Below are 24,709 nucleotides of genomic sequence, written 5' to 3'. Positions count from 1 at the left end.
CTTCCCTCCTCCATGGGGCACCCTCACAGTTCCCACCGAGGTCAACAATGTCTCCCTGGGACAGCCCCTCCTCCCAGGTTCTGTCCTGAAAGTTCTTTTCATCTTCCTGTACCTCCTGGGTCTCAAACTGTAACCTGATCTATGACATTCAAAAAATTTTTTGTATTGACCTTTTTTTTTTTTTTTTTTTGAGACGGAGTTTCACTCTCATTGCCCAGGCTGGAGTGCAATGGCACAATCTCGGCTCACCACAGCCTCCGCCTCCCGGGTTCAAGCAATTCTCCTGCCTCAGCCTCCCAAGTAGCTGGGATTACAGGCATGCACCACCATGCCCGGCTAATTTTGTATTTTTAGTAGAGATGGGGTTTCACCATGCTGGTCAGGCTGGTCTCAAACTCTCGACCTCAGGTGATCCGCCTGCCTCGGCCTTCCAAAGTGCTGGGATTACAGGCGTTTTCCACCACACCCAACCTTGACCAATATTTTAAAATCAAGATATTTCACAGACTTTGCAGGTTCTCTCAGCAGCCCTAGGCCCGCCACATTCCACACCCCATGTGGCTGCAGTGAGCTGGAGCCGTGGTTGGCTGCTCTGCAGTGGGGTTTCCCAGAGACCACCATGGTACCTGCCTGGGAGTGGGACTCTGCAGCTTCCATTTCTGTCCTTTCTAAGGCCCCTCTGCTTTGAACTGGCCCAGACCTCTCCCCCAAGCCCCCAGCCCCGCATTTGGCTGCCTCCAGGACACATCCCCATTCACTCGCAAACCAGACTCAGCCTCTGCCCCAGTCTGCCCCTTTTCCGGGTTCTGCCATCCTGAAGCCAGAAGGACCACCTTGGCTGCTCTGTCCTGTGCCCGATCCATACATCCCCGGCCCCTAGCTCACTTTCCAGATGGCCCTGGGTGCACCCCACATCTCCAGCTCCCTTGGCCCAGGCCCCCTCCTCTGCATCAGCCCTGCTGTGGTTTCGGTCACCCTCCCCTCCAGCTGTCCCCCGTCCTCCTTGTCCAAGGCCAGGTGTGACTCCTCTTATGCCCTCTACTGCCTCAGGAAAAGTCTGACCTTCACTTTGTACCACCTCCCCGCCGCCCACCCCCCCGCCACCCTTAGCTCCAGCCCTGCCCCAGCCACAAACCCCACGAGGAGTCCCTGCACCCCTTGCCCCTGCCTGTCTTGGTCCCATACTGGATGTGGCCACACCACCTCATGGAGCTCCCTCAGCGGCCGCCCGCACAATCCACTCTTCCCTTCATGGGCTCCTCTGCCCTCATGCCCAGGGTCTTGTCTGTCCATCAGACAGAGCAGCAGGACAGCAGAGCTGTGGTGTGCCCGCCACACGCGGACCCCAGGGCGGCGAAGTGAAGTACATGCGGCTGCCTCAGGGAGGGGCCCAGCCGGAGAGGGGCCGGGATGCCGGAGGGACTCGCTGCAGAAGCCAGCGGTCCCCTCCTCCCCGGAAGGCCCTCGTGGTTTCCCGTGTGGGACTTCGGAGCCTTCAGGGAAATGTGGCTCTGTGAAGGAAGGGACTGGAATCCCTTTTTCCTCACCTACAATAGAGCCTCATTCTGGATGCCTCTCCTGTTGACAGTCTTTGCCCACCAGGACTCAAAGGCACAGCCCCTCGTGTGATTGTTTGTTTTTGCAAGAGAAACACAAGGCTCTGTGGCTCCCAAGGCCACGAGCCAGGAATCAATAAGGCCCAGCAAATAATCAAGTGGGTCTTGGCAAGATCACATAGCCGATGAGGAGGGAGAAGCGGGGTGGGAGGCAGCAGGGCCTCGCCACTCCTTCCTCCAGTGGGTTCTCGTCGTGCAGGCCAAGTCTGAGGCCTCCCTGCGGGTGTCCGACCCTGCCCGGGATGCAGCATGGGGCAGGTGACACCAAGTGCTGGGTGAGTGAGAGGCTTACGCCTAAGACCAACAAACGGGCTGCTGAGGAGACACCTGGCAAAGACACCAGTCCCTCAGAAAGCAGCGCAGAGCAGCTCCGACCAACAGATCCCACTGGAAGCTGCCTAGACCACGTGAGCCTGTGACCCCGGCCCACGACGCAACTTCTGGCCTCAGTGTGTTCAACGGTAAAAGTGGCATCGCTTTACCACGTGCCTGAGCCCTTATAAGGACCCAGCAAAGTAATATCCATGCGCCGCCCCACCCCAGCACAAGCACGCCCGGCCTGAGATGATCCTCACGGAGGAGGAGCAGTAGTTGCCTGGAGATGGCGCCCCCGTGTGGCCATTTATTTATTTATTTATTTAGAGACTCGTTCTGTCGCCCAAGCCAGAGTGGTCCAACGGGGGATCTTGGCTCACTGCAACCTCCGCCCCGCAGGTCCAAGGGATTCTCCGGCCTCCTCAGCCTCCCGGATAGCTGGGATTACAGGCATGCACGCCCAGCTAATTTTTTTTTTTTTTTTTTTTGGAGACAGTCTCACTCTGTCGCCCAGGCTAGAGTACAGTAGCATGATCTTGGCTCACTGTAACTTTCACCTCCCAGATTCAAGTGATTCTCCTGCCTCACCCTCCTGAGTAGCTGGGATTACAGGCACGTACCACCACGCCTGGCTAATTTTTGTATTTTCAGTAGAGGGTTTCGCCATGTTGGTCAGGCTGGTCTCGAACTCCTGACCTTGTGATCTGCCCGCCTCGGCCTCCCAAAGTGCTGGGATTACAGGCGTGAGCCACTGTGCCTGGCACGCCTGCTAATTTTTGTATTCTTAGTAAAGATGGGGTTTCACCACGTTGGCCAGGCTGGTCTCGAACTCCTGAACTCAGGTGATCCACCCACCTCGGTCTCCCAAATTACTGGGATTACAGGCATGAGCCACCGTGCCCAGCCTCATGTGGGCTTTTGAGCATGGCAGCTTCATAAATATTTTGTTTTTGTAGCAGAACCATCAATGCTGCGTGATCTCACAGCCATTCCGGGGGCAGGGATGCTGTTAGGCTAAGGTTTGGGTCTGTCTGTGAGCAAGAAGTGAATGGTGAACCTATGGGGCCGAACAGCCAGACGTTCCATACCCCTGGGTGCCGGGGAAGGAAGGCTGTGCATGTTAGGGCTGGGAAGGGGATGGAGAGCTGTAGAAGTCCGGGAGCTCCTGCTGCTGAGGACCTCCAGAGGGAGGAGATAATACCAGCCCGACTGACCGCAGCAGCAAAGGAAGGACAGAGCCAATCGAAGCTGTTGGAGCAGATAGGCTGTGATGTTCGCGCTGCTGTGAGCTCCACAGATGCGGGGCACCCACCCTGCAGCCCTCAGCCCTCAGCCAACAACTGGGAGAGGCTGCGTGTCCTGCCCAGCTACCTCCCTGGAGTGCTTTTTGGGTCTGGGGTCTCCTCGTCTTGGGAAACCCAGTCTGGAATGGATTTGCACAGCTCGGGGAGGGCACAGAGGCACAAGAGGGAGGGAATCCCAGGGGTAGGGGATGAGGAGCCGGCGAGCAACCTCTCTGTGTGGGGTGTCTCCATGGCCATCCCTCACCTCTCCTGGGCCGGGCACTGACGAGGGTCCCATCTCGCCCCCACCTGGGGTAGGGCAGTTACGAGTTGCCTGTGGGGTACAGTGGAGATGCTCATTTGTATTAACCCCGTCTTTGGGGGCCTGCCAGGGTCACCAGCCACCTGGCGGGTGGAAGGCTCTGTCTTGGGTAAAGGAGGTAAGCAGGAGGTTGGGGCAGAGGGGAGGCCTGAAGAGGCTGCCACCACAGTGGGCTCAGGATGGAGCCAGGGGTGTGCAGGGGCCAGCCTAGGACACGGACCAGCGAGCTCTCATCCAAGACTGGGGACGACAGGACCACGGCCTATAAAGCAGATGACTCACCATGTAGCCAGAAGGCGACGAGGCCAGGAGGGGCAGGGTCTGGGCCTCTTACCATGTGGGGTGGGCTCTGAGGCCACACCATGGCACAGGGGCAACCCCCTGAGATTTCAGAGGGAGAGAGCACCAGGGTGTGACTGAGGGAGGGAGGAAAGAGCCACAGGCAGGAGTGGACAAGGAACTAAGAGCCGTGGCCATGCTGGTCACTGGGAGATGGCAGGACCTGGGCCTTGGGGGAGCCTTGGTGCGGTTCGGCACTTCCCCCACGCTTTGCACAGATGGCCACCGGCTCTCCCCACGCCACAGGCCGAGAGTTTCAGCATCCGCCTCCAGCCCAGATCCGTAAGCTCTTAGAAGCAGGACGCGTCCTGTCCTTACTCAGGCCCTAGAATCTAGCCAGGAGCCTGGCTTGTGAGGGTCTGACCTCGTGGGTGGGCACTGCCAGCGTCCTGTGCTCTCAGGGCCACGGCAACTGGCAGGTGGCAGCACTGACCCCCTCCTCCCCCAGGTGCAGGTGGGAAGCACACCTCAGGACCAAAGAATCGTCGGGTACATCGCCTGCACACACCTGCACGCCCCGCAAGGTAGGGCTGCCACCCGCCTGTGCTTTTCTAGGGATGGGATCAGCGCCTGGTGCCTAGCTGGGGTCTGGGGCCAGCTTCATCATCCAGTCTCTGTACTTCTGCCCTGCAGAGGACAGCGCCATCCGGTGTGGGCAGCTGGACCTGCTTCAGGACTGGCTGGCTGATTTCCGAAAATCTACCTCCTCGTCCAGCACAGCCAACCCCGAGGAGCTGGTGGCATTTGATGTCGTCTGCGGAGATTTCAACTTTGACAACTGCTCCTCTGGTGAGGCCGGGCTCCTCCCAACTCGGGTCTCCAGCTCTGGGGAGGCTGTGGGCTCAGTCACAGCGAGACAGACTTCGTTACCAGCTCAGAGAATTCCTGCTCCTCGAGAGCGTGTGGGTGGGGTATTTAGCAAGACTGATTTCTCTGCCCCCTGGAAATCCTAGAACAGGAAGAGCCCACGCTCTGCCTAGAAAGCTGGAAACAGAGATGCCCTAAAAATGAACCTCTGACAAGGAAGGCTGGGGGCCTCTGAAGCAGACGCAGGACGAGTCCACTAGTAACACTCATCAACGGGGTGCCGCGCTCTCACTTTGAGCCAGCTGCCATTCTAATTGCTGTTTCACTTAAGTCTCTTAACAACCCTGAGAGGGAAGCATTGCATGTCTCCACGTGGTGTGGTGGAGGAAGCTGAGACTCAGAGAGGCTGCAGAACCAGCCCAAGGTCACACAGCCAGGCAGTGATTGCACAGGGATCTGAACCCTGGGAATTGCGCCTTAAACCATTAGGGTAAAAGACTCATCATCAGTGAAACAGCAAACACTTGCTGTAAATAACTGATCTGTGGATCCAATGACCATACGGACCTTGTGGGGACCTTCTTTCCTCTGTCCAAGGATAGTGGTCACTGTCACTGTCCTCAGAGGGAAGGCCGAAAACCAGGGCGTGTGCTCGGGGAGGTGTTCTCAAGGACACAGAAAAGCAGCGACAAATGAAGCATGGGGGCACCTGACTGGGACCGAGATCCCACTCAGGGGCAGTGGCCTAAAGGACGGGGACCTGGCAGCATGTGGGGAGTAACTGATGGGAAGCAGGGGCGCAGGTCGTGTGGGACAGCAAAGCCCCCTGATGCCTCAGTGTTTCCTCCCTCCCCGCACAGACGACAAACTGGAGCAGCAGCACTCCCTGTTCACCCACTACAGGGATCCCTGCCGCCTGGGGCCTGGGGAGGAGAAGCCGTGGGCCATCGGTGAGCTGGGACTGGAGGAGGAAGATGGGGACTGGGCTCACCACAGGCTTCCCTCAAAGACCACTAGGACCTGCCCCCAAGACCTCACTGCTGGGAAGGGCCCCACTCTGCTGCCCCTGGCTAGCCCGTGCCCACAGAGACCACGCCCTAGAGGCTGCCTGGGCCCCACCTGCAGCAACTGCTGTCGTCCCCTTTTCGCCCGCAGGTACTCTGCTGGACACGAATGGCCTGTATGATGAGGACGTGTGCACCCCCGACAACCTGCAGAAGTAAGCACTGCACTCCCAGGCTGGGGACAAGGCACTGACGCCCTGACTCAGGTGGAGACAGGGACTGGGCAGGACCCACGCGGAAGAGCTCAGCTTGGGCTCACGAGGGCTTTTGTTTGGCAGAAACCTGTCCCTCATCCCACCTTTGATAGCTTTTGAGAGCTGGGAGCTGGGCCAGGCAGGTGGACGTCAGGCCCTTACGCCCAGGGGGACTGGCCTTGCTAAATCTCTAGGGGTGTTTCCTAAACCTGTTTTCAGGAGCTGGGCCTCGGCCTGCTGGGTACAGGAGAGGGCCTGGAATTGCCCAGGCCACAGGTCGACCCCTGTGAAAGAGTTGCTGGGTATGGCGCCTGCTGCAGGCAGCCTGGTAGCTTGCAGTGCCAATCAGGCAAATAGACACCAGCAGCAATAACACACCGACCATTTTCAAAGTAGACACAGTTCCATCCCAGCCAACATTCATTCTTGAGCCCGGTGAGATGTCCATAAAGAACACATCTGAGAGGCCAACAGCAGAACCAATTTATAATTCACAGCCTGAGACTGCAGTCATGGCGATGGTTCCTTGCAGCTAATTTAAGCCAATTAATTAGATTATAGACTAAATTTGAAACATCATCCTATGCTGAGAAAATTCTTTTTATGAGATGATGATTAAAAAATGACTACCAGTAACTCTCAGATCATTGACGCTGGAATTAATTATCAAAGGCAAAGGACAGTGACGGATTCCATTTCTGAGCTGGAACAATGTTCTGAATGTCATTAGTGTATTTATCTTAAGGCTGAAAAAAACCTTGTGGAAGCCCATGTTTGCAGGCCCTGCCTCACTGGGTGCCCCTTTTCCATCCGTCCAGGCACTCATCGACCTGGCGGCCTGTGCAGGGTCTCTCACCACTGCACTTCCCATCCCAGGCCCTGGCCCAAGCCTGCCCTCTGCGGTGGGGGCTCCCAGGAGGGGGTCCTAGGTCTCTGGCCCAGTGGTGCTGAGGCCCCAGGGGACAGGCTGACAGGAAGGAGACGGGCACACTGCTTGTCTCAGGGCAACAGTGCCAGAAAGGGATTCCAGATGTCACATCCCCCCGCTCCAGTGTCCTGCCCTCCCTGTGGATCCCCTAGCACCATCATGGGTTTCCTCACTCAGAAGCAGGATGACAGCCTGTTCCCTGAAGTGTCTTGGGGCCCACAGCAACCACTCTCGTTTCAGAGGAGGAAACGGAGGCTTGGAGGCTTGGTGACATAAGCAGAGTCACACAGCCACGTAGGGACAGCCCCACATGAGACTCCTCGGAGGTGCTCTCCTGGTTCCCTCAGCCCAGTCAACCTGGGAACAACAGTCACAGGGGTCCCCGAGATTCACGGCAAAGACCAAGCTCCCCAAAACAGCCCCCCTATTGGCTCAGGGCAGAAGCCCATTCTGGGGAACGGGTGGGATCAGTTTTGTCCGAGTTCAGAAAGGGAAAGGGAGTGCTGGCCAGGCTGGGGTGGACGGGACACCTCGACAGGCTCCGGAGCCCCGATTCAGCCAGGAACCCGCAGGCGACTGGGCCTGCCCCCAGCTGAGGCCCTTTTTGGGCCTGCAGGAGAGACAGATCTTAAACCCAGAGCTTTGGTGCCACCACCCGCTCCCACACTGGGGGGAGACCATGGCTCCGCAAACAGCCCCTGCCAGGCCCAGGGGCGGGCATGGGGGCTCACCTGCCTCCTGCATGTGTGGACAGGGTCCTGGAGAGCGAGGAGGGCCGCAGGGAGTACCTGGCGTTTCCCACCAGCAAGAGCTCGGGCCAGAAGGGGCGGAAGGAGCTGCTGAAGGGCAACGGCCGGCGCATCGACTACATGCTGCACGCAGAGGAGGGGCTGTGCCCGGACTGGAAGGCCGTGAGTCGGGCGGGCCCATGCAAAGACAGAGTGGGGCCTGGGCCCTGCAGCTCTCGACAGCTGACTCCCTGAGACCCCACGCCCCGTCACTCCCTCAAACCCTTAGGGCCCCAGGTCCTCCAGGTCCCAGCCCACCCCAGCCAGGGGCCTCACTTCGGGGATCCCCAGCCCGCTCCCTGCAGGATGCCCTTGGAATCTGACCAAGGCTGTTTCTCCCCTCTCCCACTCGCCCCAGGAGGTGGAAGAATTCAGTTTTATCACCCAGCTGTCCGGCCTGACGGACCACCTGCCAGTAGCCATGCGACTGACTGTGTCTTCAGGGGAGGAGGAGGCATAGACCGTCTGGAGCAGCGGGGCCTCTGCCAGCCCTTGGAGCCGCAGCCCATCCCTGGGCCGTGTCCCCTCCATCGAGCTCCTGGTGCTTGGGGGAGGAGGACAGGAACAGGGAGGGAGCCACAGTCAGTGCCCGGGAACCTGGAAGCTGCGCTGCTCTGCACCTCTGGGCCTCACTGCAGACAGACAGACAGAGGAGTCAGCCCGCCCCGGGAGCCTCCAGCTGCCTAACCAGTGCCATTCTTTCACAACGTGATTTTCTACAAATCTACAGCACAACCGAGTTTGTAACCCGTGGGTTAGTATGAGGACCGGGTTCATGTACTCTCTGTATCTCTTCTTAAGCTTCGTCCAGGGTTCTTTATTTTTGTCTGCTGCCAATGTCGTCTCGCATGCCTGCACCCTCGCATGCACGCTGCCCGCATGCCACGTGCCACGCTGTAGCCACAGACCCCTTGCTCGGGCCTCACCCAAGGCCAAACTCCAAACACAATCAGAACCAGCCAAAGAAGCACTTCCTGGGCACGGCCGCCAGCTCTCCCGCCTCCGGTGTGGGCTGGCTCCCGCAGGGTCCCAGGGCTGCGTCTCTACCAGCCAGCCAGGGCTCTTCCCAGGGTCTCCCATTCAAGGGCGATTACATTTTAAAAAGAAAAATAGAAAAAGGTTAATCGCAAAACCAACCCTCACTTCACAGGGTCTGTAAGTCACTCACAGAACTTTGCTCTTCCCGAGACAGGGTCCCTTCGCCAGCCCAGGCACAACAGGGTCCGGCAGGCTCTGGCGCCCCGGGCTTCCTCTGGGGGCCTCCCATCTGGGCAGTGGAGCCATAAACGGGGAATCCGAGAAGACAGCATCCACTTTTTTTTTTTTTTACAGGAAGAAGGGACTCACAGTATAAAGGGGGGTGGGGGGATCCTGATTTTGAAAATAACCTATTTGTAGCTTCTCTTCTATCAAAACCAACACATCCTCTTCTTTCTGCCAATCCTCTCTCCCCTCCGGACACCTCTCTGGTTCGGGACCAATCCCTCCCTGGGGACGTGCCCCACCCGCGTGCCGGCTGAGCTCAGGAACCCCTGCCTGCCCCCTGGGTCTGCGGTTCTGGTCTCCCAGGCCCATCCTCAACAGCTACCCCAGCCAACACCAAGGCCACAAGGGGACCCCGGCCTAGGAGGCAGGAAGCCAAGGTGCAGACAGCAGCCTGGCCCTCACCAGTGCACGGGCTGGGGCAGCGAGGCTGACAGTTGCCGCATGCCCAGGGCAGGGTGTGGTACTGGCACCCAGGTTCAGCATGGCAGAGCTGGCCAACAGCCTGTGGTCCCCGATCTGCCTCCAGCCCCCAGGCCCCTGCGGCAGCACTGCCTCTGCCCACCTGCCTTTAACAGACGCCAGGGCTGCTCCTGTCATGCCGCGAAGGTTTTGTCTGTTTCATAGTTTGAGACTCAACTTGAGGGACTTTTTGACAATCCCCGCTGACCTCCGCTCCTCGTGGTGCCCTGGCCCTGTACCTAGCCTGGCCCAGGGCTGGCTTTGCCTGGCGAGGCTGGAGGGAGCACCAGGACCTGCTGTCTGTTGTCAGCCCCTCCTGGTGCTGGTGCCCTGATGCTGTGCCTTGTCACCCATTGAGCTGCAAGAGGGACCAAGAGGAGGCCACGCAGCCAGCCAGACACCCAGCCCTCTGCTGGGGCAGACAACGCCGCGGAGCCCGGGGAGCCTGGCGCTAGGACGTGCGTCCTTGTGACACTGGCCTGTCTGAACTCACCTGGCCTGGGAAGCACCGTCTGTGCCCGGATCCAAGCCCTGCCACCTAGAGTCCAGAGCCAGGAAGGGGCTGCTGAGGGAGGGCATCCTGCTGGGCTCTCTACTCGGCCCGCCCCTCCAAGGGTCTGGCCTGTGAGCCTTGACTGGGCTTCATGCTGTGGAGGCCCCCCCACTCCCTGAAGCAGCTGGGACTCTGCTCACACAAGCGACTGGGCTGGCCCTGGACCCTAAACCCCAAGCCCGTGCTGGCTGCCTGCACAGAGCAGCTGAGGCCCAGGCAGGGCCCCCACACCAGACCCCAGCATAGCTTCCCCACCCAGGCACCCCCTTCCCAGGGCAGCAGGTGTGGGAGTCAGGGCCGCACGCTCCTCCCCTCCCACCTCACAGGCAGCCTTAGGCGAGTCATTTTCTGTCATCACAAGGTTGCCTCTGCCTAGGCAGGTCCTGGTGTCCAGAGTAAGGACGTGCGGCCCCCAGGCCCCTGCACACCTCCCTCAGCGCCAAGGCCGGGATCCCCTACCCACGTGTCCCATAGTGGCTGCCTGTGGATTCCCGGGCCTTGTGTACAGGCCAGGCCCTTCCACTGATTTTTAAGTGAAACATTGCTGAATCTCAGATTCTGTGGCATCTAAGGCCTAGCAGGGGTGGGCACACGGGTCACCCGTGGCCCGCACCAAGGCTCTGTGCCTGCCTCAGGCCCAGTCTCAAAGGAAGCCACGAGGCGCGGGGGCCGCTGAGGAAGGAAATGTTCATTTTCATTCGTCCATAACCACCTTAAGTTTTAAGTATATCAATCTTGATGCTTTTTAACTATTGCTTTTTAACTTGCTGAGATTTAGAAATACTGTTATAAAAAAACTTTTTTAATTTCTGTATTTTTTCTGTATTGTATCTTCACGGGACATTAGGGGTTTTCTATGGTAAGCACACCTACGGTTTTGGTAACATTATCAAATATATATCCAGACGGTTCTTCCCTAGAAGAAAAATCTTTACACCTGATAAGATATTTTGAAAAGAGAGGTGTTCTTTTTCCTTATTGGTGCTGAAAGGAAGGATGGATAACGAGGAGAAAATAAAACTGTGAGGCTCAAGGCTGGTGTTCTCCACTTATTTCAGCGACAAGCTGGGTCCAGGCCTCAGGGGCATGCCTGGGGGCAGGGGATGGAATTCCTGCCTCCAACTGCAGGACAGGAGCTGCCCAAGTCTGCCTAAATCCGAGGACACCGGAACTCTGCTCATACAGGCGGCTCGGCTGGCCTGGCACAAGCCTCACCTCCTGAGCTGTGAGCCAGAGGCCACTGGGTTCTCTCACTTGGTGTCTGCTGTTACCTGAGAGCTGGGACCTAACCAAGGGGGGTTAGTGTGTGAGAGAAGCAAGGCCACGGCGCCTCTGGCCTCTCAGGTGAAGTGGGGCTGGGCAGGGGCTGCTCCCCGCTGTACCCCACCTGCAGGAGGGGCTTTCCAATCCGAGGGCGGTACAGGGAACAGGGCTGCCTCGCGGCTCCTCTGATAGCCACTTTCCTGGGTCTGCATCTCAGTAACTGCTCTGGAACAGCTGCCTTGTGTCCAGTCTCAGGTCCTGGCAGGCTACCAGCTGGTGCAGCACTGAGGCCAGACACCGATGGATGTGGCTTGAAGTTACCTGGCAGATGAAAGGGCCAGAACCCAGGCCCAGCCAGGGTCTTCAAGCCCCAGAGACCCAGCCACATTCAGTGTCTCCACCCTCCCAGCAGAAGCCAGAGGAGCAGAGACCCGGAGATCCCCAAGTGGGACGGGCAGGACAGGCTGCCATGGGGACTGCTCGCCAAGGGTGGCGTGGACAACCGCACCCGCCAGCCCCACAAGCCCCCTGTGGTTCCACTTCCTCCCCAGCTGGGGAGAGATGTCTCCACACTGGAGCTTTCTCAGCACCTCGGAAGCACAAGCAGGGGGGTCTCCCCCGCCCCTCCAGGGCTCCAAATTCAGTCACCCTCTCATGCTCCCTGCCACAGCTGGAGCCAGAGGCCAGCAGTGCAAAGATACAACATGGCGCAGTCTTTCCCATCCCCGAGGCCGAGCAGCTCCCGGAGAGGAGAGGAGAGCCTTCAGCCTTCCCCACTAGAAAGCCATGAGCCACTCAGAACCCACAGCCCTCAGGCCACTTTATTGCCCAGGAGTGGTGAGTCTGGGGTGTCTGCAAGCCTGAACTCCATGGTGATGTCGCCTGTGCCGGGGTGAAACTCCACCACATAGCTGACCGTCTGCGGGCCGCCCAGTGGTGCTCTGGGATCCGGGACAGGGCTGAAGAAGTAGACAGCCTGCTTGCAGTGGGGGTTCCAACAGCAGCCTCCCTGTAGGATGAAGAGCAGGAAGACGGTGAGAGCTCCCTGGCACCGGAGCCTCCTTCCTGGCCAGCCTCCAGCCCAAGCAGCTCGCAGCAGAGAGAAGCTGCGCAGGGGCCAGATGTCCCAGGGGGTCATCATCTGGCCCGAAGAACTTGTGAGACACACCCGGAGCACAGGGGCAGGGAGGCCTCCCCAGGCGGCGCCTGCTCTCAGGGTCTGCACGCACACTGGGGCTCGGCGCGCAGGTACTACCTCGGGGTCTGCAGGCTCCAGGAGGCCAGTGCTGAGCGTGCACTCCGGTGTCAGGTGGTACTCCATCCACAGCACTGCTGCGTGGCTCCTCCCAGGCCTGCCAAGGAGAGGGGGGACCCAGCAGAAGCAGTCACACAAGAGGCAGGGGGGCACGGCTGCAGCTCCTGCTGCTTTCCAGAAACCTGTGGTCTTCCCCATTTCCTTCCTGCCCCTCCGGGAGCTCCTAGTGCCACATCCAACTGAATGTTCCTCAGAAAAACCCCAGCCAGAACAGCCGCAGCCGAGCCCCGACCTGAGCCAACCCGAGCCCTGCAGCCAGGCTACACATGGGGCAGGGCCAGTGTGGTTGCAGGCTCCGGGGGGCTTGAGGCACAGCCTGGCACTGAAGGCTGGAAAGCCCCTCTGATAGCCCAGACAGCAACCCTGGGAGCTCAGGTGGCGGCGCCCACCCTGCCTGGCTGCCTGTCCCGAGTTGGGAGGCGCTTCCGGGGAAGAAGTCACTCCTCGGGCGAGGTGGGGTGAGGGCCGGAGTGGGACAGGGCTGCCCGTGCCTGGACGCCAGCAGCACTCCCTGACCCTGACCTGCTTCAGCTCCCAGGAGGGTTCAGGAAAATGGTGCATCGGTGACCACAGGAACTAAGCTCCCATCTTCCTGAGGTGTGATCCAACAAGGGAGCCTCAGCTGTGGGGAGTGAGCAGCGCCCTCCCTGGCTCCCCCGGCCGACTGGCACACACGGGACCGTGGGAACCACCACACACGTAGGGCCGCTCTGACAGGGAAGGGCAAGGTCATGGGAAGGACGAATACCCCATCCACGTGTCAGCGTCTCCCAGGCCAGCTGTGCTCACCATGGGGGTGAGAACTCCAAGGGCAAGCAGCAGCCCCTCCCTGCCCCCCGGGGCCCTCCCTACACCCACCTCCTGAGCGCCATGGTGCCCTCGGCACACAGGGGCCGTGGGGGCACCAGCTGCCGGAAGTCAAAGGCCAGGATCTGCCGGGGCTCGGAGAGGCTGCGGCACGGGTACTCCCACAGTGGGTGGGGCTCAGCCTCCCTGCTCTCCCTAAAGTCCAGGGCACGCTGCGAACAGAAAGGGGCCTGGAGGCTGCAGAGACAGGCCGGCAGCCAGCCAGAGGGACCCCTCCCCGGCTTGGCTCTCACTGACTGCAGTCACAAGGGGTGTGTGCTCTCCCATAAAGATGCTGAGTGCCCAGCAGACCAGCGGCTCCCCAGGCACCGCTGGCTCTGAGCCCTCGCTCTCCGGATTTTTAAGATGGGGTGGTGTCGCCTGTCTCAAGCTGTTCTGAGGACTACATGTCTACGTCACTGGTGAGAACACCCAGCACCTAGAAACCTGGCGACCACGAAAGCTGTGTGGCCCTGACAGGTGGGCCCCAGGCCATGGGGAGGGATAAATGCGTGACAGTACAGCCCCGGTGCCTGGCGGCAGGTTGGGGGCACCTGCATCCAGGAGGGATGCAGAAAGCTGCCTGGAGGAGGGGAGCTGACAGTCAAATGGGAGCCGGCAGAAGGGCCAGAGGGGGCCTTGAGGATAGAGCTAAGCCAGGAGAGCAGGCCAGGGCATCCAGGCCAGCTGGGCCACTCTGCAGGGGTGGCGTGCGGGAGCTATCCAGGGCATTCCTGCAGTGGGGATGTGGCCAGACTCAGATCTACAAGTTCATGTGGGCTCCTTGTGGAGGACGGCCAGAGCAGGAGGGGCTCAAACCAGGACGGCAGCAGTCGGGGGACAGCCTGGGTTGGAGGCTCACTGGGAGCACGAAGACCAATGGCAGGGGATGGGAGGACTCTCAAGGGAGGATGCCCAGGGCCCTGGGCCTGGCTGGTCGTGTGAAATGGTGCCAGGTCTAAGACAGGGCACTGGAAGGGCCAGGCTGAGGGTTGGGAAGGGCAGGTGGATTTGGAAAGCGTAAAAAAATGCCTGGCGCCCCACTGTGGGATACCCACCACTCTCGGCCATCTGCCTGAGCACACAAGAGACAGACACTGGCCCAGGACCAGAGTGGCAGAACCGTATCAGCAAGAGGGGACAGGGACAGCCAGGGTGGGCAGGCCGAGAGCAGGGGCCCAAGGGAGCACATGGATCCAGAGCACGTAGGGCTCAGCACGAAGGAGATTTCTAGAAGCATGGAACAGTCAGTGATCTGCTGTGAGGGGCAGGCAAGATGCAAACTGAAAATATCCACTAGGTTTAATTTACTTAAAAGTGTTCACACACAGGCAATCCATGTTCACTGTGGGAAAATGTGAACAGAAGGGTGAGCAGAGGCAGAAAAGCCCCACCTCCTGATGCACGGCCGCCGCTGCGGGGCCGCCACTGCTTCCCGCCCCTCTGGTGTCCATGAGATCTTTTTCTTGAGACAGGGTCTTCCTCTCTCACCCAGCCTGGAGGCAGTGGCGCAAACGCAGCTCACTGCAGCCTCGACCTCCCAGGCTAAAGCCATCCTCCCACCTTAGCCTCCTGAGTAGCTGGGAATACAGGTGTGCACTACCATGCCTGGCTTTTTTGTAGACACAGGATCTTGCTATATTGCCCAGGCGGGTCTCCAACTTCTGGGCTCAAGCAATCCACCTGCCTCAGCTTCCCAGAGTGCTGGGATGACAAGCAGGAGCCACGTGCATTTCCTTAATACACAGCACGGCCCATGCTCCTCACCCCGCCCCTCTCACATGGATGGAACAGGACTCTCAGCTTCAGTCCCCATGAATCCAAGAACCACTGGCACTGTCAGGACGGCCCATGGTTCTGGGGAACGTGGGCCCAGTTACTACTGTTCAGGGCGCTGCCAACCCCTACACCATGTAAATAACCTGTGGGACACTCCTCAGGTACCCCTCCCCGGGAATGGAGCCCCCACCGTGGAAATGACTAAGAAGGTTCCCAGACTGTTTTTGGAAAGGCTGCCCCAATAGGAAACAAGCTGCGGGCACTGGCAGGGGCAATTCCAATGACGGGACATGTGGGCCCAGTGGAGATTCTGACTCAGGGTGACAGCACGGAGCCAAGAACAGGGCTGGTACCAAGCAATGCTCATGGTGAACCACACAAAATGGCAGCACCTGACCTCACTGCCCCCAACAGAAGAGCCTGTGCTGCCCAAGCCAGGACCCTGTCAGAGGCCTGTGCCACAGGAGCAGGTGGGCGGGACTGCGCAGTGTGGCCCTGCTTACCTTAATCATGTCGTCCATGATGTGCACGTCGAAGCCTTCGCAGTCACCACAGGGGCTCCGGATCCGCCACAGGTCCTGTGAGGAAGGAGCAGCCCCGTCCACACCCGCCCGCCAGGGCACAGGGAAGTGTGGCAGCAAGAACAAGAGGCACATCTTGCTGTTCCCTGCACACCTGAAAGAGACCCCCAAGCATGAAGGGGCTCAGAGAGAACAAAGACCCACAGCGGTTTCTGTAACAGACTGGGTTGGGCGGGAACCTGCAAGCTCTGACATAACACCTGAGTCCTCTCCTATAAGGGACAGTCAGCCAAAGCTACCAGGCTGGGGGCTGCACACTCCTATCCGGGCCATCCTCAACACCATTTCTTCAGGAAGAAATGTGTAAGCCAGTTCTCTCCCCAGCATCACCTCCAGTTCACGAGGATGCCGGGGAAAGAAAAAGGCCCTGCCCAGAGGAATCCAGAGGACACTCAGGCCACATGGCCTTCCCTCCCTCCCTCCTGGTCACACGCATGGATCATGACATCCCCTCTTTGGCCACGAAAACCAGTATTCATGTGGAAATCTGATTAGGTAAACAAGTAACACAGGAGAAACGCCCAGAATGTGTGATGGAGCCACTCAGCTGAGAGAGAAAACCACTCTCATCAAATGAGATGCGCTCTCTATCCAGGGCAAAGCTTTTCGAAATCCTTTTAATAAAACTGCCCTTCCCAAAATGACTTTGTGACTGTGGTTCTGCTTTGATGAGAAAACTAAAAGGAAGCTTTTCCATTTTTTCTTGCATAAAGCAGCTGACTCTCCCATCTCAAAATGCTTTTAACAACTAAAGCCTCGGCTCTTAACGAGAGCAGAGCAGGCCACACGGCGTGGCTTCTGAAACGCTTAGTTTATATTTTTTAATTATTCTGATAAGCCACAATTGTAAAATGACAACACTCAGCCATTTCCATTTCGTATGTCAAATTATCGCATTTTTAAAAAGGCAAGCATCTTCTATTCAACCCCACAGTGTGCTGACACAGAAAGAAAACACAAGCTCCAATCATCAAGGCCCGAGTTGCTCTACAGGCGCCCAAGGTTCCTGCAAGAAAACAAGGTTCCCCACTCGCCTCCTCTGCTTTTTTCTGCAACACCCCCTGGGTGGCCTACCCTGAACTCCACAGCCACAGCGTGCAGCGAGGCTGCCTGGGGCATCACCACGGCGCCTAGCCCCAGGTGCTGGTCCACAGCGGTCCGCACGTACCAGAAGTAGAGGTTGTGCCACGGCAGCAGGCTGGTAGTGAAGAACGGCTCGCCCAGGAGGAGAGAGACCTGGTGAGCAGGGCGAGAAGCAGGGCCCAGGTGTCAGGAGGTGTCAGGAGCGTTCACAGGAACAGGGAGCAATAGGCCACTCAGTCACTCAAGTTACTCCCTCGCTCCCTCCCTCCCTCAGTCACTCACTCATTCAGTCACTCATTCCCTCCCTCCCTCCTCAGTCCCTCTCTCCCTCAGTCAAAAAGCAAGGCAGCAAGGCACTCTGTACCTGCCCTGGAGGCTTTAAAGAATACAACCAGATATGAGTCCCCTGCTCAGGAGAGCAGAGTGGAAGAGGGAAGCAGACAAAGTGCAGCTGACCCCATGCGACAGAAAAAAGCAAGGAAGGGGGTCATGGCGGGACCCCAGAAATAAATGTGCCAGAGGGGGCTTCCAGAGTGGCATCCTGCCAACCCTCACTGGACACTTTATCTCAGGACTTACTCCATCTCCCTCCCCAGGCTCTGAGCACCACAAGAGCAGGGACTGGCGGCCCAGCATCCCCAGCAGTGGGCCAGTGCCGTGACCAGATGTTCCGTGAACATTTGTGAGTAAATGAACAAATGCATGGCAAGGAGCCTGAACGGCCAAGGGAGGAGCAGCAGAGGCAAGAGTGAGGCCAGGAGACAGCAAGGTCCCCCAAGGTGAGGGTGTGGAGCTGGACAGGAGCCAGGACAGAATAAGGGGCTGGACTCATCCCGGAGGCGGCAGCGGCGGGGGTGGTGGGTGTCACTAAAAGCTTTCAAGAGGGGTTCAAAATCAGAAGGAATGTGATTTAGAAGATCCTGCTGAGGACCATGAAGTGTGGAAGGGAATCTGCAGGTGCTCGGGACGGAGGCGACCTGGGAGAGTGCAGAAACAGTCCAGGCAAGAAATGGAGACTGCAGGGTGGGAGGGGTGGGAGGAGAGGAAGGGGTGGCAGAGGGTGAGGCAGCCAACCCCGGGCAGGCCCAAGCAAACAGGCACCAAAGCGGGGCCAGTCAGAGATGAGGGAGATGCAGCGGGAAATGCTGGGAGACAGAAAGGGCTGCCCTGAGTGCTTCCTGGCCTCCCCCCGACAGCATCAGGAACAAGGCAAGAACGCCCACTCCCACCACTCCAATTCAACATGACCCGGTCTACCGGTACACCACACAATGGATTTCAGAATCATCTCCTATGCCCTCATCTATGACGGAGAAAAAGGGTGACTTGTGGATGAATATTTATAGCAGCATTACTCACAACAGCCTCAAAGTAGGAGCCACCCAAATGTCCATCAGCTGATGAACAGATAAATAACATGGTCTATCCACACAATGGAATCTTACTGAGCAAGAAAGAGAAATAAGGTATTGATTCAGGCTACGACATGGATGAGCCCTGAAAACATGAAGCCATATGAGAGGCCAGCCATGAAAGACCACACACTGTCTAATTCCATTCACACGAGACGCCCAGAATGGGCAAGCTGAAGACAGAAAGGAGGAGAATGGGTGCCCTGGGCTGGGGACTGCAGACAAATGGTGTGTGACTGCCAATGGGTAACGAAAGGGTTCTTAAACTGATGTGGTGATGGTTACACAACCTTATGAATACACAAAAATCACTGAGTGAATCATAAGGTATGTGAATTATATCTCAATAAAACTGTTATTTTTAATATGGGCAAAAGGCTTGAATAGACATTTCACCAAGCAAGACAAAAGCACATGAAATGATGCTCACCATCATCAGTCATTAGGCAAACACAAATTAAAACTATGCGGAGACATCACCACACTCCCACTAAAATGGTTATAAACAAGCCAATACCAAGTGCTGGTGAGGATCCGAGAACCTGGACCCTCAGACGTTATCGATGGGGATGTCAAATGGACAGCCACTTCGAACAACAGTTCAGCAGCTTCTTAAAAAGTTGACCGTAACTACCACACGACCCAGCAATCCACACCAAGGCATCTGCGTAAGAGAACTGAGGACCCATATCCTCACTAAGACCGGTGAACCCATGTTCACAGAAGCCTTATTCAAAGTGGCCAGAAACTGGACACAATCCAACTGTCGATAAGCAGGTGAAAGGACAGCCACACCGCGGAATGCCATGCAGCCTTAAAAAGAATGAAATGGGTGAACTTCAAAGACATGATGCTCAGTGAAAGAAGCCAGACTCGCAAGACCACACACTGTGTACCTCACTTTTCAGAAAAGCCAGAAGAGGCACACACTGGAGACAGAAACCAGACCAGTGGCTGCCAGGCCCGGGGCATGAGCATGCTGATTATCAACAGGCTCCCGGGAATTTGGGAGGTAACAGAAATGTTCTCTTTTCATTCCAATTTTTTTTTAGAGACAAGGTATCACTCTGTCAGCCACGCTGTAGTGCTCTGCCATAAGAATGGCTCACTGCGGCCTCCAACTCCTGGGCTCAGGCGATCCTCCCACCTCACCTTCCTGGGACTACAGGCACATGCCACCACTCTGGGTTGATTTTTCTTTTTTTTTTTTTTTTTTTTCCAATAGAGACACGATCTCCCTATGTTGTCCAGATTGGTCTTGAACTCCTGGGTCCAAGCGATCCTCCCACCTTGGCCTCCCAAAGTTCTGGGATTACAGGCATGTGCCACCATGCCTGGCCTGGAAATGTTCTAAATGAGACTGGGTGATGGTTGTTTAACTCCATACATTTACTTAAAAAATCACTGAACTGTATACTTGAAATGCATTAATTTTGTGGTATGTCAACTACATCTCAATAAAGCGTTTTTTTTTTCTTTTTTTTTTTTTTTTTTTTGAGACGGAGTCTCACTCTGTCGCCCAGGCTGGAGTGCAGCGGCCGGATCTCAGCTCACTGCAAGCTCTGCCTCCTGGGTTTACGCCATTCTCCTGCCTCAGCCTCCTGAGTAGCTGGGATTATAGGCGCCCACCACCTCGCCCGGCTATTTTTTTTTTTTTTTTTTTTTTTGTATTTTTTAGTAGAGATGGGGTTTCACCAGGTTAGCCAGGATGGTCTCGATCTCCTGACCTTGTGATCCACCCGTCTCGGCCTCCCAAAGTGCTGGGATTACAGGCTTGAGCCACCGCACCCGGCCTAAAGCTGTTATTTAAAAAAAAAGACTGGCAGGAAAGATGAAAGATGACAGCTCTGCTTTGGATAAGTCTGGTTTGTGGAATATCCAAGGAAAGGTGACAGGATAGCAGCTGGACATGAGATTTGAATCCAAAATTGCAACGAGTGAAGGCCGGCTCTTATGGTCACTGACTCACACATGAGAAGGAACAGGATTACCAGAAAGGATGCAGTAGGGAGAAGTGGGGGACACGGGGAGACTGCCACGGAGCAGCGCGAGGGAAGGACAGCCAGGAAGGTGAGCGGAAAGAGACTTCCCCAGCACAGGAAGAAGTCCCAGGTCACAAGGACAAGCGGGTAGAGTAGATGAAGCCTGCAAGGAGACCATGGGAGTAACGACAAGGTTGCTGGCAGAAGCAGTTTCAGGGCCTGGAAGCCTGACTGCAGCAGGAAGCCATGGACGGGGAGTGAAGACAGGAGTGCGGTGGAGAGGAAAGGACACTCTCTGCTCCTAGGAAAGCTAAGAGAGAGGCTCTGTCCTGACCGGAAGGAGCAGAGATGAGGCTGAGCTAAGAGCAGTACAGCCAGGTGTGGTGGCTCACGCCTGTAATCCCAGCACTTTGGGATGCTGAGGCTGGCAGATCGCATGAGCCCAGGAGTTTAAGATCAGCCTGGGCCACATGATGAAACCCTGACTCTACGAAAAATACAAAGATTAGCCGGGCGTAATGGCATATGCCTATAGTCCCAGATTCTCGGGAGAGGTGGGAGGATCGCTTAAGGCTGGAAGGTCAAGGCTGCAGTGAGCCAAGATCGTGCCACTGCGCTCCAGCCTGGGCGATAGTGCCAGACTCCGTTTTCAAAAAAAAAAAAAAAGAGCAGTGCAACCATCTGCTCACCAGGCAGCCCCATGAAAGCCTCACTACATCCTTGACAGTGGGAGCTCCTAGGAGGTAAGGTTACATGGAGGATCCACTGTGAGACCCCAAGGATGGGGTGGGGCCTGGGCTACTTCAGTGCCGTGCTGCCTACCCTAACAGCCCAGCGCGGCCAGAAGGCTCCCGCTACTCACCTTTCTGCTCTTCAGGTCCTCACTTGTTAATAATTCCGGCCGTTTCTCTATGATGTTAATTTTATCTTCCAAGTGGTTAGCCTTGAGGATCTTAGAAAGAAAATCATAAAATTACTGTATTCATACTATTGTTTTTGTCAGGAAAAAAAACCTCTCCAAGTTGCATTCTCCGCTTTGAATTTTCTGGCAAATAGTTCTGGAGCACCACTTTTATCTGCTTTGTGGAAATTCTCTCCTTGGGGGGCATCCTATAGACCACAGACGAGATCAGGAGCAGAATGTGATGAATGCAGAAGAAATTTCTCCCGCAGGCGCACACCAGGACTCAGTGCGGGTCCGGAGTTCTGGTGACGGGGGTTCCCCTTTGGAGAGGAACTGAAACCAGTTACTGGCCAGGGAGAGAAATGGCGTCTCCCATCAGGCTGTCAGCACTGGCTCCCTCAGCACGGATGTCCCAGAAACACGCCCTACACTCGGTTCTACCCCAACAGTAGCTTTATGTGAAGTGAGGAGAAAAGCCTCAACTTCAGACACAAAACAACAAAGCAGAGTGCAAATGCCTGCCTCTACTTCAGTGACAGCCCCCAAGGCCTTCGGCTGCTCTCCAGGCAGCAGCCAAGACAACACAGGGGTGCAAGTGAGCTGCCACTGCTTCGTTCCCCCGGGCCAATGCCACTCCTTCGTTCCCCCGGGCCAATGCCACTTCAAAGCCATCAACCCAGACCCCACAGGTCCTCTCCTATTTCAGCAACAACAATTCTCACTTACTTTTCTCAACAGTTTGTGAGAAGCTGCTGAGCTCTCCACTGTGAATACCTAAAGGGAACACCATGCTATTAGTTGTAAGATATTCACTTAACAGAGAAGAAATTAAAGATTAAAATGCGACAAGACCATCCCAAGGCAGAGGACACACCTGAATAACCCTCCCTGCACTCATTCCCTCCCTGGGGCAGCTTGAGCACCAGCTCAGCAGCCTGACGCCTGCCTGCACGCACAGGCGATAAACCCCAGCCCCTAACCCGAGCATGCTGCACCCACGACAGTGGCCCTTGCAAAGAGCCTTGATCACAGAATTGTGCACCTGGACCACATAATGCCCTAACTCACGAGCCCACCTCAGGAGGCTGACAAGGGTGCACGTCTGTACCTGCTCCACCCCCAGGTGATGGGCCAGCACGGAGAGCAGGCTGCCATCGCTGACACACAGGCACACGCTGTCTGGCTTCAGCACCTGCGGGGAACGGGCACCCTCAGCACAGGGCTTCCTCCAGTTTGCCAGAAGATTCCTGCTGGTAAGCTGTCAGAAACGCGTCCCTTCTCACCCCGCTTGCCCAGACCTCAGACCATGCCCGTGTCCTCATGCAGTAACCACCCCCAGCCTCAAACACGCCCGCCTCGCTCACATCTCCCCACTTGTCCCCACTGTCAGAAAAGACACTCCTCAACCCAGCCTAGAGGCCCCGCTGAAGGCTGCCCCACGTGCAGGCCACCTCCCAGGCCATGACAACAGGCTTCTTCCCTGTCTGGTGACAGTACAGACAGCTAAGGGCCTCCAAGGCTCGAGGGTTCACAACTGACTTCCCAAAGGCAGGGATGCCTTTCTGGGTGACAGATCCCTCTGAGAGAAACTCAGGATGGCTTGGATCCTCCCCCATCCTCCAAAATGCACACATGCACACTTATTTCTGTACACACCCCCAAGGGCCTCAAGAGACCCTCCCTCTAAGCCCCATCTATAATCCCCAGGCCGAGTCCCCTGCTACAGGGAGCAAAGGTTTTCAGGCAGGAGAGTCCCATGATCAGATCTACATTTAGAAAACTGGAGAAATGTGGCAACTCATGAAAAGAGGAGAGGGGTGGCCGAATCCACTGCGACAGTAGTGGATTACCCACAGTAACGACTGTGCCTGACAAGGCGAAGGCATCCAGCAGGAGCCCAGCCAGAGGCTCTCCCAGTACAGCAGAGAGTAGCCCCAGGTCTCCAGCTTTCTGCTGCAGTGCCCGCCCCAGAAGGCGCTCACTGAAGCCATTCAGAGACAAGAGGACGCAGGAAAGAAACTTAGCAAATCATAAGCAGAGTGCTGGGGCTCATGGGACAAACTTCTTTTTCCCTTATCCCCTACAACCAGCCAAGGGGCTGGACACTTACGGTGCTCAGAGCCTGGATGTATCGATCAGTTCTGTCCTGATCATTGATCTCTCCAAACCGAGGCCGGTTCCAGAGCAGGTGAGCCTGGCAGTCGCACACGGGGCGCATCTGGTGGACTCTCTCATTCTTTTCAGGGCTAGGCCAGGAAATGAACAAACAGACGTGGGCTGTGAGCGCCTCCACAGGTCTCTAGAGGGCATGAATCTGGACACTGGTCTCCAGCTGGCATGAGAAGTTACAGCACCCGCTAATTCCAGACTTTTCCTACGCATCTGCTCTAAACAGATTCCAGCAACCCATGACAGCCTCTCCTGGGTACACACAAATGGACACTGACACATCGGTCACAAATCTTTGTTCTTATATTATTCTGTCCAGACACAAATCAACCCACTGGCGCCTCCAGAGGGTCTGTAAATGGGGAATTTACATTCAAGTTTCAGAGGCTCATCCTCCACCCCGACGACGCTCGGCGTACCTGGTCCTCTGCAGGCTGTACCACACGCAGTAGTCATCGTGGTGGGCTACCAGGCAGAGCGCTGAGCCCTGCACCACAGGCTCCTCTTGTGGCAGGAAGTACACACACTGCATCCAGTGGTCCCGCCACTGAAACGGGGAACAGAGTCAGCTGTCAACATGCCGCGGCATGAGCAATGCTTCTAATCCAGGAGCCAAATGCCAGAGAACTGCCAGTTTTCAGGCGTCCACAATGTAGACTGCAGCTGGCTATTGTGGCCAAGGAGATAAAGAAACAAACTCTAAACTCAGAGGCCAGTGGCCCAAAGTTTGTGGGAACCCTGCTGGCTTTAGGAAGACACAATGTGGCCAAGGGCAGCGATCTGCCAGAGTGGCTCAGGGGAGGGGACAAGTGCAGGCTCCAGTCCCCACCCCATCAGAGGAGCACCAAAGCTCTCTCTTCAACACGCAGGGCTGTGCCAAATGTTTCATTTGAAGGAAAAAACAATGGTTTAAACCTCGTGGTTTGAGGGGAACCTTTTCGGAATAGTCCCATGGCGCACACTCCAAAGGCTTTAACATACTCAGAATTTACAGAACAGTCAAATGCAATGCACTACACCTAACTGGATTGTAGACTGAGGAAACAAAAGCTATCAAGGACTTTTGGAGACAGAGAAATTTTATTTTGAACCATATGTTAGATGATACTATGGAACCACTGTTTTTCTTAGGTGTGATCATGTGTTTCGTTTATGTTGCAGACTGTTTTCATTCTTATGTGTTGAGGTATTTAAAAGTAAAGTATCAGATGTCTGCAACTTATTTTCAAATGATTTTGCAAAAAACTCGGCGAGCGTGTGCGTGTGTGCGTGTGTGTGTGTGTGTGTGTGTGTGTGTGTGTGTGTGCGTGTGTGTGTGTGTGTGTGTGTGTGTGTGTGTGTGTGTGTGCGTGTGTGTGTGTGTGTGTGTGTGTGTGCGTGTGTGCGTGTGTGTGTGTGTGTGTGTGTGTGCGTGTGCGTGTGTGTGTGTGTGTGTGTGTGT

General features: G+C 56.5%; 3 protein-coding genes across 7 annotated transcripts in view; 2 read left to right on the top strand and 1 right to left on the bottom strand.

Annotated features, from left to right (window-relative positions):
• Positions 1 to 10,967, top strand: part of SMPD3 (sphingomyelin phosphodiesterase 3) — a 92,044-nt gene extending 81,077 nt beyond the window's left edge. For both annotated transcript variants that reach the window (XM_050773336.1, XM_050773337.1), the window contains exons 4-9: positions 4,324 to 4,399; positions 4,509 to 4,664; positions 5,543 to 5,632; positions 5,838 to 5,901; positions 7,623 to 7,779; positions 8,015 to 10,967. In XM_050773336.1, the coding sequence (XP_050629293.1) occupies positions 4,324 to 4,399; positions 4,509 to 4,664; positions 5,543 to 5,632; positions 5,838 to 5,901; positions 7,623 to 7,779; positions 8,015 to 8,116 (645 nt within the window). In that variant the 3' untranslated portion in view covers positions 8,117 to 10,967. The remainder of the gene's footprint in view (positions 1 to 4,323; positions 4,400 to 4,508; positions 4,665 to 5,542; positions 5,633 to 5,837; positions 5,902 to 7,622; positions 7,780 to 8,014) is intronic.
• LOC126944084 (uncharacterized) lies at positions 184 to 2,413 on the top strand. The gene has a single exon (XM_050773381.1). It carries the CDS (start codon positions 893 to 895, stop codon positions 1,583 to 1,585), a length of 693 nt encoding a protein of 230 aa, XP_050629338.1. The 5' UTR covers positions 184 to 892; the 3' UTR covers positions 1,586 to 2,413.
• Positions 7,917 to 24,709, bottom strand: part of PRMT7 (protein arginine methyltransferase 7) — a 49,824-nt gene continuing 33,031 nt past the window's right edge. For 2 of the 4 annotated variants that reach the window (XM_050773326.1, XM_050773328.1), the window contains 10 exons: positions 23,688 to 23,815; positions 23,210 to 23,345; positions 22,208 to 22,357; positions 21,826 to 21,873; positions 21,058 to 21,147; positions 16,793 to 16,954; positions 15,641 to 15,715; positions 13,371 to 13,531; positions 12,453 to 12,549; positions 12,003 to 12,206 (listed from right to left, as the gene is read on the bottom strand). In XM_050773326.1, the coding sequence (XP_050629283.1) occupies positions 12,009 to 12,206; positions 12,453 to 12,549; positions 13,371 to 13,531; positions 15,641 to 15,715; positions 16,793 to 16,954; positions 21,058 to 21,147; positions 21,826 to 21,873; positions 22,208 to 22,357; positions 23,210 to 23,345; positions 23,688 to 23,815 (1,245 nt within the window). In that variant the 3' untranslated portion in view covers positions 12,003 to 12,008. Of the gene's footprint in view, positions 11,213 to 11,321; positions 11,508 to 12,002; positions 12,207 to 12,452; positions 12,550 to 13,370; positions 13,532 to 15,640; positions 15,716 to 16,792; positions 16,955 to 21,057; positions 21,148 to 21,825; positions 21,874 to 22,207; positions 22,358 to 23,209; positions 23,346 to 23,687; positions 23,816 to 24,709 lie in introns of those variants that run through there. The other 2 variants (XM_050773329.1, XM_050773327.1) reach the window with 2 other exon arrangements.

The sequence above is a fragment of the Macaca thibetana genome, chromosome 20, assembly GCF_024542745.1.
Source record: "Macaca thibetana thibetana isolate TM-01 chromosome 20, ASM2454274v1, whole genome shotgun sequence".
Taxonomy (NCBI): Eukaryota; Metazoa; Chordata; class Mammalia; order Primates; family Cercopithecidae; genus Macaca; species Macaca thibetana.
This window is presented reverse-complemented; position numbering and strand designations above follow the sequence as displayed.

Excerpts from the sequence above, each read along its gene's own strand:
- LOC126944084 (XM_050773381.1), top strand. The coding sequence starts at position 893 with ATGGCCCTGGGTGCACCCCACATCTCCAGCTCCCTTGGCCCAGGCCCC.